Source organism: Myotis nattereri (genome assembly GCF_964212035.1).
Source record: "Myotis nattereri genome assembly, chromosome: 12".
NCBI lineage: Eukaryota > Metazoa > Chordata > Mammalia > Chiroptera > Vespertilionidae > Myotis > Myotis nattereri.
Genome location: NC_138087.1, coordinates 39,852,651 through 39,865,459, shown reverse-complemented (window position 1 = coordinate 39,865,459; position 12,809 = coordinate 39,852,651). Strand labels below are relative to the sequence as shown.

The 12,809-nt window shown below is 40.5% G+C and overlaps 1 protein-coding gene across 2 annotated transcripts in view; it reads right to left on the bottom strand.

Moving 5' to 3' along the window:
* CFAP95 (cilia and flagella associated protein 95) overlaps positions 1-12,809 on the bottom strand; it is a gene marked incomplete at its 5' end in the record, with an annotated part of 82,036 nt that overhangs the window by 58,924 nt on the left and 10,303 nt on the right. The window contains one exon of one of the 2 annotated variants that reach the window (XM_081103879.1): positions 5,403-5,554. The exons of the other annotated variant lie outside the window; for it this stretch is intronic. Within the exon in view, the coding sequence (XP_080960005.1) occupies positions 5,403-5,554 (152 nt within the window). Of the gene's footprint in view, positions 1-5,402; positions 5,555-12,809 lie in introns of those variants that run through there. 2 annotated transcript variants of the gene reach the window in all.

The window sequence follows — 12,809 nt, the reverse complement described above, 5'->3', positions numbered from 1 at the left end:
ACTCAAGAGTCCCGGGTTCGATTCCGGTAAAGGGCATATACCTTGGTTGCAGGCGCATCCCCAGTGGGGGGCATGCAGGAGGCGGCTGATCAATGTTTCTCTCTCATCAATGTTTCTAACTATCCCTCTCCCTTTCTCTCTGTAGAAAATCAATAAAAATAAAAAAATAAAAAGAAAAGAAAATGTAGTCAGGACAAAAGGATGCAGTCTCCTGGACTTTATCTTGGAAATACAGAAAATAAGGTCACACACACACACACACACACACACACACACACAAACACACAAAAACGACTGCATTCAAAAGCCTTTGTGGGTATGTGCGTATGTGGAGGAATAAGAACATAGGACTAGATTAAAAATAACCGTAGCATAGGATCTACCATTATAGTGCACAGAATGAAAGGGCGGTTAAACCAAATGAATGTGAATAGCATCATCCTTTTCATCCAACTTAAACTAGCAATTAAAAAGATATTTTAAAAAGACTCATAATAAACTATGAAGAATGACTCAGACTCTGAAAGAGATGAAGTATTGTGTTTAAATTCTGATCATTTAGGAAATGTTTGCTCCAGGGGAAGATACATAGACAATGATATAAAAAAATTTGAAGTAATTTTAATTTATTTTTATGAAAATAATACAAGTTCCTTATGGAAAATGTAGAGTGGCAAAGAGAAAAAAAGGATAAATAATCCATAAATCTACCATTCAGCTGTAAATATTTTGTGTTACATGGTGAAAATCCTTTCAGTCTCTTTTCAATGCCATATAGACACATCTTTTAACAAAAGAATCCAATATGGATTGCCTTTTTTTGCTCACTTATAGTAAGATTGTTTTTTGAAATATTAATCTTTGTACTTTTCTTTGCTTAACTCTTTAAGATAACATTTGCTCTAATAAATCAGAGGCATCTACATTTTGCCTTGGGAACATTTAAGACTGTTGTGCCAAGAGTATGAAGGGAAAAAAGCGTTGCTGTTAACTTCTAACAAGATGGAATTTTTGAGTGCTGAGGGAGATATTTTTCTTGAAAGTTGGGCATTGTTGAGAAATAAAAGGCTCGAATTTCTTAGGTTTCTATCAACAAAAAGACCCAGAAGCTCCAAAACATGGGACAGATAGAGTGATCTTAAAATTTGTCCCTATATTTAACTCAAAATCTCCTTATTACCTGTTAGTCCCTGCTAAGTCATGCACTAAAGGAGGGAAAGCACAGCTTAGCTCCCATTTTAAATGCTTTACCATTCTAATCAGAAGTCTAATGCATTATACCTCTTTAAGCTCGCTTATGCGGAGATGCCCAAAAATGTTTTGATGTTATCTTGCTGCATCAGGATTATGGCTGTGAAAATCAACTCTGGTTTTATTATGGATTCATGCTATCCCTATCCCACAATTATCACCAAATTTTATTTTTCTTCCTCTTTTTCCTTTTTCTGTTTTCTTCCTATTACAGGGTGGGGTTTGGCTCTTTATTTTAGGCAGGGGAGAAAAGTAATTGAAATAACAAATGCATAAAATTAACCTGAACACTTAAAACTCTGTCACCATGGAGACCAGAACATGAACTATCTCCAAGGGAACTCAAATGATTTTTTTTTTTTTGGCTTTAAATGATCATCACTTATTACTGAATGTTGATTTGGCCAAGGAAGGAAGAGTAAAAATAAATAAGTAAATAAATAACTAGCCTCACACCAGAGAATTTATTAAAGACAAGTATAGTTGTTCTGGTTCTTCGTATTGCATTATTCCTGTGAGTGGGAAGATATCCCAAGAAAAAATTTTTCCTCAATTCAGAATTTCTGAAGAAATCATCTGATGATATAGCTCCATAAATACTACAGAAATGACTAGAGAAGAGTAATCTCTAGAAAAGTCTTCTCTCACTCAGAAGCATCAAGGTGAGATGCAGGTGATATGGCTCTCTATCTATCACTCCAGCTGCAAGGAAGAGATGGCTCCTAGACAATGTCTCATCCCAGTAATACCTCTAACAACCATTCCGGGTATATCACTTTATCACATCCATTATACACAACCATTTTAAATATGTGTAGTGAAGTCAAGCAGACTTGTATTACATGCCACATAAACAGAAAACGGGAATCACCCAAAAGTTTAAACTAGGTAAGTCAAAATTTCTTCCAAACACCAATTCTATTTTGCAAACCCATGGATATAGTCATTTAATCAAATACTCAGTTGAAAGGCCACTTAAATGGTGTCTTATAAGTAGTAAGTGCTAACCTTTAATAAAAGCATAAAAATCAATAAAAGCTTTAATATGTACTAAAATAAGGCAGTAGAAACCAAACAAATATGACCAGAATGCAAAAAAACAAAATGGTCAATGACATCATTTGTCTGGAAGTTTGTACAATTTGAACTTTATGCAGTTTTTTCTTGTTTTGTTTTGTTTTGTTTTGTTTTTTAGGACAGATCTTGGTAACTGGTTGGATATGGAAGAAAAAAAGAGCACCCGCAGTATATCCCGCTCAGAAATATGGGGTTTGTTTCCTGTGAGCCATTTTCATAAACCAATCAAAATATTACCTGGTATGATGTGTGTTTCTATTTAAAGACACCTTATTCAATATATATTGTTGATTCATTAACATCGAACTTACAGCCGACAGCACTATAACTCATGCCTGAATGACGCTTCTGTAACACATAATTTTCTCCACATCACACACTTCTTGAACTTAGGAACACTAGATAGCACATGAGCACTATACTTCAGGACCGTTTTAACAAGAAATCACCTTCAAAAAGCACAAAGATGCAAAAAAACAGTGTCACTAAATAGACTGCTAAAAGAATACCTGCTCCCATATGAGTGCTAAAAGAAGAAGGCAGAATGTCACTTTGTCTGACCTCAACTGGGAATGTGTGTAGACAGTAACTCAAAATGTTCGCCTCTCTGCACATGCCCATAAGTGACCATGAAAGCACCTCGACCATTGATTTGAGATTACAAATAAATTTTAGCGAGTAGACAAATTTGCAAATACAAAACCTACAAATAATGAGGATCAACTGTATTTGCCAACTATAGAGAACTACTTCTATTTCCCTGTGCTGCTGCTTGCTAATCCACCGCATTTACCTGTTTTCTTTTATTTACCTATGAAGCTCCTATTCTTCTTTCTAAACCCTGCTCAGGAAATCACCCCCTTGCCCTCCCCCCACCCCCCCCCCACCCCCCGCCAGCACACACACACTAACTTTCCCTTCCTGTTCCCTTTGCCTCTTATACTCATCTCTATTTTGCACAAATAAGATAGACATTTTCTTTTACTGGCCTATGAACTTCCTTTAGGTCAATGAAATATCCTATGTATGTATATACCAGTTACTGTGCTTACTATGTGGCAGGCTATATGTTAAAAAGGAGCTTCACATACAACACCGTGTTTAATCTTACTAGACTCCTATCATGCCCATTTCACAGTTGCAGAAACAGAGGCCCAGAGTATCACTTGCCATATCACAAGCTGCAAAGTTGGTGTTCAACCTAGAGCCCACACTTTTAACCATTGTTATCCTAAATAAATAGTATTACTAGATACCACATATTATTGACTGCTTACTATGTGCCAGGCATGGTGCTAAATGCTTTATACAAATTATCTCATTGAATCTCCTTATTCATCTCTGCATCTCCAATATGTAGCTGTTAATTGGACTGAATTTATTTCTTCCTGCTCCCAAACCGTCTTTCTAAAATCAACAGCATGAGAAATCTCTCTACATTTCCAGAAGTGGCCAGAATGACTTTCAGTGTTATACTACCCTTCTCCACACCAAATTCTTCACCTCCTTCTCATTTCTGTTCTTCTGTAGTTTTGCTATTCATGTCTACGATGTTCACAAGGCAACTCCTCAGAGCAATGGAGAAAAGAGCAAAGCATTATCCACTTGAAAAGATCTTTCTCCGTAACAATAATTTCTAGTAGTGATTTATATCATAACTTAAATCCTTATGGAGTAACAGAATCATGGAAGAGCTAAGTGTTTTTGCTTGAGGGCCATGAGGTAAGCCCTGTATGAGGCTAAAAGAGGATTTTGTTTCCCAATGTAGCTTTGGATTTCAAATCTATATAAACTTTCATACTGAATTCAAAACAGGCAGATTTTGGAGATGAGACGAAAAAATAAGGCTTTGGAATAGGTGTGAAAAATTTGCAAGACAGAAGCTACAGGGCTCACATACATTGCATGAATGAATGGGATCAAGGAAGACTTAGCTTTAGGGCTAAGTCCAAATCATCTTTAAATGGCAAAAGTATAAAGAAGATGACTTCACTTTCTCTTTTTGCTCTCCCCCAGAGAATTCCAAATACAGAATCCTAATTGCCCTAAAAGTCCCCATTTTTCTCCCAGTTATATGTTATGGTTTTGTTACATGTTACATGTTATATGTTATTGGTTACTGCAATAGTTAATAAAACCAGATAATCTCTAAGTGAATTCAAAGCCCAAGGGCTAAGGCAAAGGAAGTAAAGCAAATGCCTTCTAGGACCAGGCAAGAACTTTTATGAGTGCAATTAACAGAGAACTCTTATCTTCGGTAGTGGTACATTCATTGTTGCCAGGAAGAATAAAATCCTTTCAACTTTCCAAGAAAAGACATAATCCTGCATTTTTATGTATAACCTCCTGGTTTTAAATGTGGGCAATTATTTAAAAATGACAACACAGGGCATGCCAAACAAACTGTTGGCCTTTAGTGGGAAATACCAGTTTGCAGTCCCTGGTCTGAAGAATCCTAGGAGCCTAATAGGAGCCTGTCACCTAGGCTAGGCCCTGGGTGATATTTAGGGATGTCCTTCAAGTTAGTGTGCCCTACTGCCAAATGACAGTCCTAGAAGCCATGTTCTGAACCAACATCTCTCTCCTGTCCCCTGGCCTCGTCTTAATGCCCTGCTTTTGTGAGCAAGTACTTGTCTCAGAGACCAGAGTTCCACGCCTCTGCAAACACCCTCCGGTCCATCCTGCACCTGGGTGATCTATGACCTCTGGTGGCAGGGCACGGGCTGCAGCAGGTCTTGGTGTGTGCTGGGGAGCCACTCGTCCAGAGCGCTCCTCTCCTATCTTCTCCTCGGTTCCCCATCTGCATTCCTACCCTCCCCATTTCTCCTTTGAAGATGTTCCCTTGCTTTTCCCTTCTCTCCTCTCCCAGTTCTGTCTCATCCTTTTCTTTCCCACCTCTTCATTCTCTCCCCTTCTTTCTCTGTTGTTCCCTTCCTCTGTTCTCATCCTCTTCTGTTTATTCTATCCTCTCCACCCTTGTCCTCGCTCTATTACTCTCCTTCCTTTCCCCATCTCTTCCGCGCGTCTCCCTCTCCCAGATCCAGAGAAAGGGGAGCTTGGGGGAGCTCGCTCACCAGGAATACACCAACACCGGATTCGAGTATTTTTTGTGACGGGAGCGGAGGGTCAGGGAGCCCTTGCGCTCCAGCACGTCGGGGGGTCCGATCTCAAACTGGTACCCGGTAGTGCTGCACAAGTCCTGGCGGGAGCTGCCGAAGTTCTCCATGACCGCCCTCGCGGCGCAGACCTCAGATTTCCCTCCGCGCTGGTTTGGGCCCCGAGCCAACTACTCCAAGATTCGGCGTCTCTCCACTCCTAAGCAACCTGGGGCGGGGTCAATGGAGGGAGGGCGCCCTCAAACGTAATAACCCAGGTTTCCTAGACAGTGTTGCTGCCGAGTTAAAGGAAACTACATTTCCCAGAATGGAACGAGGGGGCGTCCGGGCTTCATAGAAAAAGAAGGCTCTGCATCTTGGGACTTGTAGTTTCGCCCGCCCAGCAGCCTAATCTCCGAGTGGCGGGGCGGAGTTTTAGGGGGAGCCTAGGTCAGTCAAGGGCTGATGGGACCTGACCCCGGAGAGGGGTCTGTTCCCGCCATCCTTGCATAAATTCTTTTTACCATTCATCATCTGTTACCACCATACTTTCTGCTTACAAGTTTGACTAAAAGGGAGCAAGAGAACACCCCTCAAACCCTAAAATACGTCATTTCTATATAGATTTTTCTAACTGAGAGAGAGGAGGAATGGAATCATTCAGCTAAAAAGTCTGAGATGAAATGACCTGGCTGGTTCCTTTCAATACTTTCTGAACACGAGTTTCTTCCTTTGGTAAAAAACAAAACAAACAAACAAACAAAAACACGAAGGAAGGTTTGGGACTGAAAAGGGGGCGGCATGAACGCGAGAATCTGAGGTCTCTTCAGATTCTTAAGTACAGTTTAGGGCTCCGGTACACTCAGCTTCCTAAGACTTACCAAGTTCTTATCATTTAAAACATGATATTTTGTGACAATCCAAATTCATCACATTATTGTATTGTGAGTTATATGCAGGGAGATTTCAAAATAATTGTCTATGGCATTGCTTTCAAGAAATCAATGAATAGCTGTATTATAGAAGGGAAGTGCTTATTTCATGTTTTCACTTTCCAAGTAAAAAATATTTAACACATCAGAATTCTCTTCCCCAGCCTCAGCTGAACACTTTAAGGGCATTAACGGACTAAATCAGGGCCCTCCCTCTTACCTGGAACAGTGCTTTTAGTACATGGCATCATTTCACAGTGTTGAATGAGTGAGTGAAAATTATGTTTGATTGTGTTATATTTACCTGGGCTTTCAGAAATTTCATAAGTGTCTTACTTTATGAAGACCACATATACACAAAAATTCAAATTTAAAAGGAGACAAGAGATTTCACATTACAAATAGGTTCTCTAGTTTGCAAAAGATTTGTTACAGCACTCCTATAAATAGTGAGGTGCCTTTCTGGATGAGTTTTCATAAATTTGATTACACATAACTATTAAATGCTTTTCTGTGGCCTGTGATCGCTCCTTGTGGACCCCTGTGGTACCTAAGACCATATTTTACAGACAGCCACAGTTAAGCCATGCAATTTGAAACCAATCCAGCTAAGTGCTAGTAGATTACTGACTGCTATTTGAGTTCTTCTTGAAGTAATGGGAGGAAAATAGAAGTTAATTTTAAAAGGGTAAATAAGATCTGTGTTAAGCTCAGTGCTTTACAAATCATAGCATATAGCCATTGCTCCAAATATGACCACCATTGCTACCATCTGCTTGTGTGGTTCTTTTACTCATGCTTAAAGTGGTAGCAACATAATAAACGTGCAACCAAGATTTTAGGTTTGTGCTGCCAATCTGAGGGAGAGACAGAGCTTCCTGAAGCTCAGACCTCTTTCTCTGCTGCACAGGTGCTGCAGAAATTTCAAAGCATTTCAACACACTCACTGGCAGTAATTTAACAAAACAAGCAAAAGGTAGCTTGTTATTTTAGAGTTCCTTAAGCTAAGATGACAGTCTATTTGAGTTTACAAATACGCTTTTTTGTTATACTATTCTTTTTTCTTCTTTATAACTTTACTAGAGGCCCAGTGCATAAATTCATGCATGGGTGAGGTCTGGCCGGCTGCCCTGATGGAGGCCATTGGGCCAGGCGGGTGTGGGGGGAGGGGATGTGGGAGGTTGGCTGACCCCACCCCCTGAAGGGGTGGGTGGTTGGGGCTAGGGCCGGCGGAGGGGGGTGGGGAGGGTGGTGGGGGGTGGCGGGGGGGGGGGGGGTGGCGGGGGGGGGGCAATCAGGGGCCAGCCCAGTCCGGGGAAGGAGCCACAGGAGGTTTGGGGGCCGATCAGGGCCCTGATCAGGCCGGTTGGCCTCTGCAGTGCATGTCATAGCAACCGGTCGTTCTGGTTGTTCCAGTTGTTCCATTGGTCCAGTTGCTTGGATTTTATATACGTAGATAAGCTTTATTGTCTTGTGTATCTACTAAATCCTTTCAACATCCTCATGTTGGGATATAGGAGATTAAATCTTACATTCTCAAATTCTTTGCTTTTCATTCTCTTTGTATACACCAGTACATTCTGTGGAATTTTTGGTTTGTTTAATCCTTACTGATAAAATAGGAATAAAACAGTATTTATTGCAGGGGAGTTTTGTAACAATTACATAAGATAATAACTACATTGAAAGTGGGTGGAATATTGCCTAATAAATGTTCAGCCCTCAATTAAATTTCAACTACTATGACTATTATTACATCCTAACTTTGTTCTTATCATTTGGAAAAAGCGCCCCAACATGTGAGTGTTTTGGGGGTAAAATTTCCTTAGTCACTGTTTTTCAAGCTTTGCCTGTTCACAAGGTCTTTTTAATGACTATCTTTTTATCATATTCTAATATGAAGCTTAATAATCTGAATCAGAAAAACACTGGCAAGATGTCTGTACATGTTACCAGTGATAACAATGGTTTTGTATTCATATACTATCTTTTCACTTCAAAACCTTTAATAAGCTTTATGCTTTATAAATGTGAAATGACTGATCCTCAGCACACTTGACTTATTCCTATTTTCCTCAAACTTCATCAAACCAATGAAGTAGGGCTTAAGCAATGCCTTCTATTTATACTAATATCTTTTCACAATAATAGCCTTGGGGTAAGAAAATTACAACCCTGGTGGCTCAAACAGGACTTTTCTGTAGGATAAGTACAGGCAAACCAATTCAAGAAGTGGGACTCTCATCACCTGAGCCTAGTCTAATATGTTTCTGGATTAGCATGATCAGATCCTTAAAGAGGTTGCCCAGTAGACCAGAGTAGGACAGCAAACCTAAAATAACCTCAGGGGCAATCCTCTTCATCTTTTTTCCCTTCCAGTTTTAAGAATCAATCTGCTCAATTCCCATAAAACCCCCTGCTCAGTACCTTCCAAAGTCAACACCAGCATATTCTCCCATTTCTTCACTCTACTAAATGTCATTCATATAAGCTGAGAGCCAAAATTTTTAATTACGTGAGAAAATTAATTTGTATTATTTTTGAATAAAGTTTAAATATATTAAAAGGTTGTATTTAAAATTTTAAATATATTGCCGTAACCGGGTTGGCTCAGTGGATAGAGCATCGGCCTGCGGACCGAAAGGTCCCAGGTTCGATTCCGGTCAAGGGCATGTACCTTGGTTGCGGGCACATCCCCAATGGGAGGTGTGCAGGAGGCGGCTGATCGATGTTTCTCTCTCATCGATGTTTCTAACTCTCTATCTCTCTCCCTTCCTTTCTGTAAAAAATCAATAAAAATATTAAAAAAATTTAAATATATTAATTTCAGAGAGGAAGGTAGAGAAAAAAATAGAAAATCAATGGTGAGAGAAAATCTTTGATTGGTTGCCTCCTGCACGCCCCCTACTGGGGATTGAGCCCGCAACACAGGCATGTGCCCTGACCGGGAATCAAACCCTGACCTTCTGGTTCATAGGTTGACTCTCAACCACTGAACCACACCATCCTGGCTATTTAAATTTAAAACTAAGTATTTTCGTCTTAATCACAGATTGCATAGTATATATCTTTTTAGTTCTCCAGGAGTAGGGTCCTCCTGTTATCTACTACGCATACACCTAGGATTCAATTTTGAATATTTTATATTAAAAAGTTGGGAGTCCACCTGCTATGTCAAAATTAATGAGAAGTGTCCGGTTATCCTTTCCTCTTCCATGTCCTACTTCATTTCTTCTTGTTTCCCCTTCTTTGGTTCCTCCTTTCTTCTCTCTGTTTTCTACTCCTCTTCTTGTTTCTTTGAGATGTGACATGGATTTTGGAATTAGGACCTATTGCTGAAATTCTGGCATAATTCAAAGTTATATGAAAACTATGAAAGAAAAATAATCAGACCTAGAAACCAGAGCCAAAATTTACATGAATAAACTCATATTTAACAACCCAGTAACTAAAAAAAGGAGTTAATTCTTGATGAAAGCTTCAATCTTCTTTCCTTTCCTTTAACTACTCTTAATTACTAACAATCTTTTTCAGAATGATTTTAACGTTGAGTATGATTTCTCTATGCTTGTACTGCGTTAAGCATCTGCCCCCTGGTGGTCAGTGTGCATCATAGCGACTGGTCAGACAGGTGGAGGGACATTTACCATATTAGCATTTTATATATATAGACTAGTATAGCCCGGTGCACGAAATCCGTGCACATTGAAAGGGAATTAATTAGAGGAACGTAATTTGGACTCATTATCTAATATCATTAATATGTGAGTGTGAGACAGTCCACATTTCTGAAATTCAATGACATGAATTTTAGCTATGACTTTGCCAAATAAATGGAATTTACAGATATCATTTAAAAGAGCATTCAGCTTAACATTAAAAACTCTGGCTACCAAGTCAGGTCTGTTTTCAACTTTTTGCCAGCGTTGTAAATGGTTTGCAATATCTGCCCATTTGGGGTTGCATGTCATGGTTATGAATAAATCGGGCTTGCCATACTTCGTTACAATTGCCATAGCATCCTGATATCACGGCTGCATATTTCTGGGACTACCCTCAGGAGATGATGAAAGTATTATCATTTTACCAATCAGCACATTGTCATTTTCAGATCTAGATTTGAGATAATCCATCAAACCACTATATTTTTCAACTCTCGACTTAGATTGGTTTGCTTTGATGAAATTTATCCTATTGGCCTCCATTTTTGAATACGAATCCACAATAAACTGTTGAGTTAATTTTCCTGCATTTAAAATAGGATTGAATGTGTCCCGCACAGAGAGATGAAATCCGTAATACTGCATTTGTGTGACTCGTGTCCTTACATTTTGTCTAGTATTATTGTCGATTACACTGTTGTCTCTGAGTCTTAATGCAATATCTGTTCCCCAGCCTGTTCACCATGTGGAAAAAGAATAGGATATGTCATTGCATCTAATGTAGGAAACAGGATATTGATTTGTTTCATTTTAGTGGCATTTGGATTATTGGGATCTGGTTTACAATGAATGAGCAAGTCCCTTTCAAAAGGAGGTTCTCAACTTCGTTTCTGAATATGACAGCAACCTCGGTTACACGGTGAGAATTATATCTACCCGGGTCACTGTTGCGATCATATTTAATTGCCATTGTTACCTCTGTGGGAGCAATATCTTTTGCTGCTGCTTCAGATTGGGCTTCCTTTTCTACCTCATGTAGCATCTTGTACGATTTTGTTAATTCATTTATTTCATGCATGAGGTTGTTGATGCTGATCATGAGTCTTTCTGAGCAGCCCTGGTTTTCTGGCATTGCTAATCTTTTACTTGGAGCTTCAGCTGTATCCAAAATATAGAGTTGAGCAAACTTCCGAGAAACATCATCCGAAGGATGTAAAGTTCCAGTACGGTGATAAACTTGTCTGTGTATTCTAAAACAGTATGGCCCGTATCCTGATGGCGATGCAATATTTGCACCCATGGAAGCAAAAGCAAAAGAAATATTTATGGAACTAATAGTTTCCATGAAATTTTTACTGACAGAATCTTTGTTTGTCATTAATCTTTTTAAATATGCCGGGTAATCTGGAAAATGTATATCATTTGGACAGACTTTCCCTTTGCTACAACATCGAGTAAATTTCCCATCGGATGGTTTTTCATCTGAGAAATTTAGTGATAGGCAAAATTCACATTGAGCAGTCATTCCACCACAACTATGTTCAAGGATTGCATCCTCATGTACTCCATTTTCGCTGAGAAAGCAGTTCCTACCGGTTTTGGTAGTACTTGTTGATGACTGTTCTCTTGACATATTCTGTCGTCGCCACCGCCTTCTTTCAACTTCAAAGGCACCTCGGTCTTTAGACATTTTCTGTCGATAACACCAGTGTTTTTTGGCATCAGAGCGATGTTTTTCCAGTAGCTGGTGTTCAGATATATCTTGTCCCAGGCCCCCCTTCTTTCAAGATCAGACGCTGAAAGGACAGAACAGGACTGATAGCTGTGTCCTTAACCCCTCTTCCAAGAAAAAGCCGCAGAATGTATCAGTTACTCAGCCTGCCCTTATCTCGGCCAATGGGAAAGCGGGGGAAACTAGCCCAAGCCCAAGAGTATGCTAGCCACCCCCCTGTCTTTGTGTAACCAGACCCTAGCTGCACCCTGCCCTTGCGTCACTAGTCCCCGGCCCTCACTCAACCAACCGGAATCGGCCAAATCAGTGGTCAGAGTGTGCCCCCACCCCCCAACCCCAAGCCCTATAAATTCTTTGTTCCCTTGGGACTCGGGGCTCTCTCTTGCATCCAGTAATGGAGGCGGGGGAAGGGTGGACAAAGTCCTGGGCTTGATTAAAAGACTCTATGCTTTTGCATCGGATTTGGTGCTCCCTGGTGGATCTTTGGGGGGGTCTTGAAATCTGGGCATAACATTTGGGGGCTCGTGCAGGACCCCCAAGACTCACGAGGGACCCTGATCCGGAGAGTCTGACTGACTGCGGTAAGCGTCTGTGTGTTGTCTATTCTGTTCTGTGTGTTCGGTCCTGTGTGAGCTCACTTCTGAAATCTGTAGTGCCCGCAACAGCCTAGGTGGACGCACTGGGGGGCCACGGGTGGGAGGAGTCAGGGGACGCCTTGATCCTCCATCTGGAGGGGCCAAGAAACCCCTCAATCTGAGACGAGGCGGGTTGCTCCCGCCAGTTGGCACATGGCCATCGTCTAATCTGTAGTTTTGCTTCCGCGGAGTCGGAGGTTGTTTTGGTTTTGCTTCCATAGAGTTGAAAGACTGTATTTGTCTGTGTTTGTGGTTTTTTTTTTTCTGTTTTCTGTGGACTTACTGGACGGACATTATGGGACAGACTCAAACTACTCCTTTAAGCATTATGGTCGTTTTAAAGTCAAGGGCTGGGCCAAACCTGCTTGCCAGCGTCAGGTGTGGTTTTCCAGAACTGCTGGGAACTTGGGACCTTGAAGCTTACT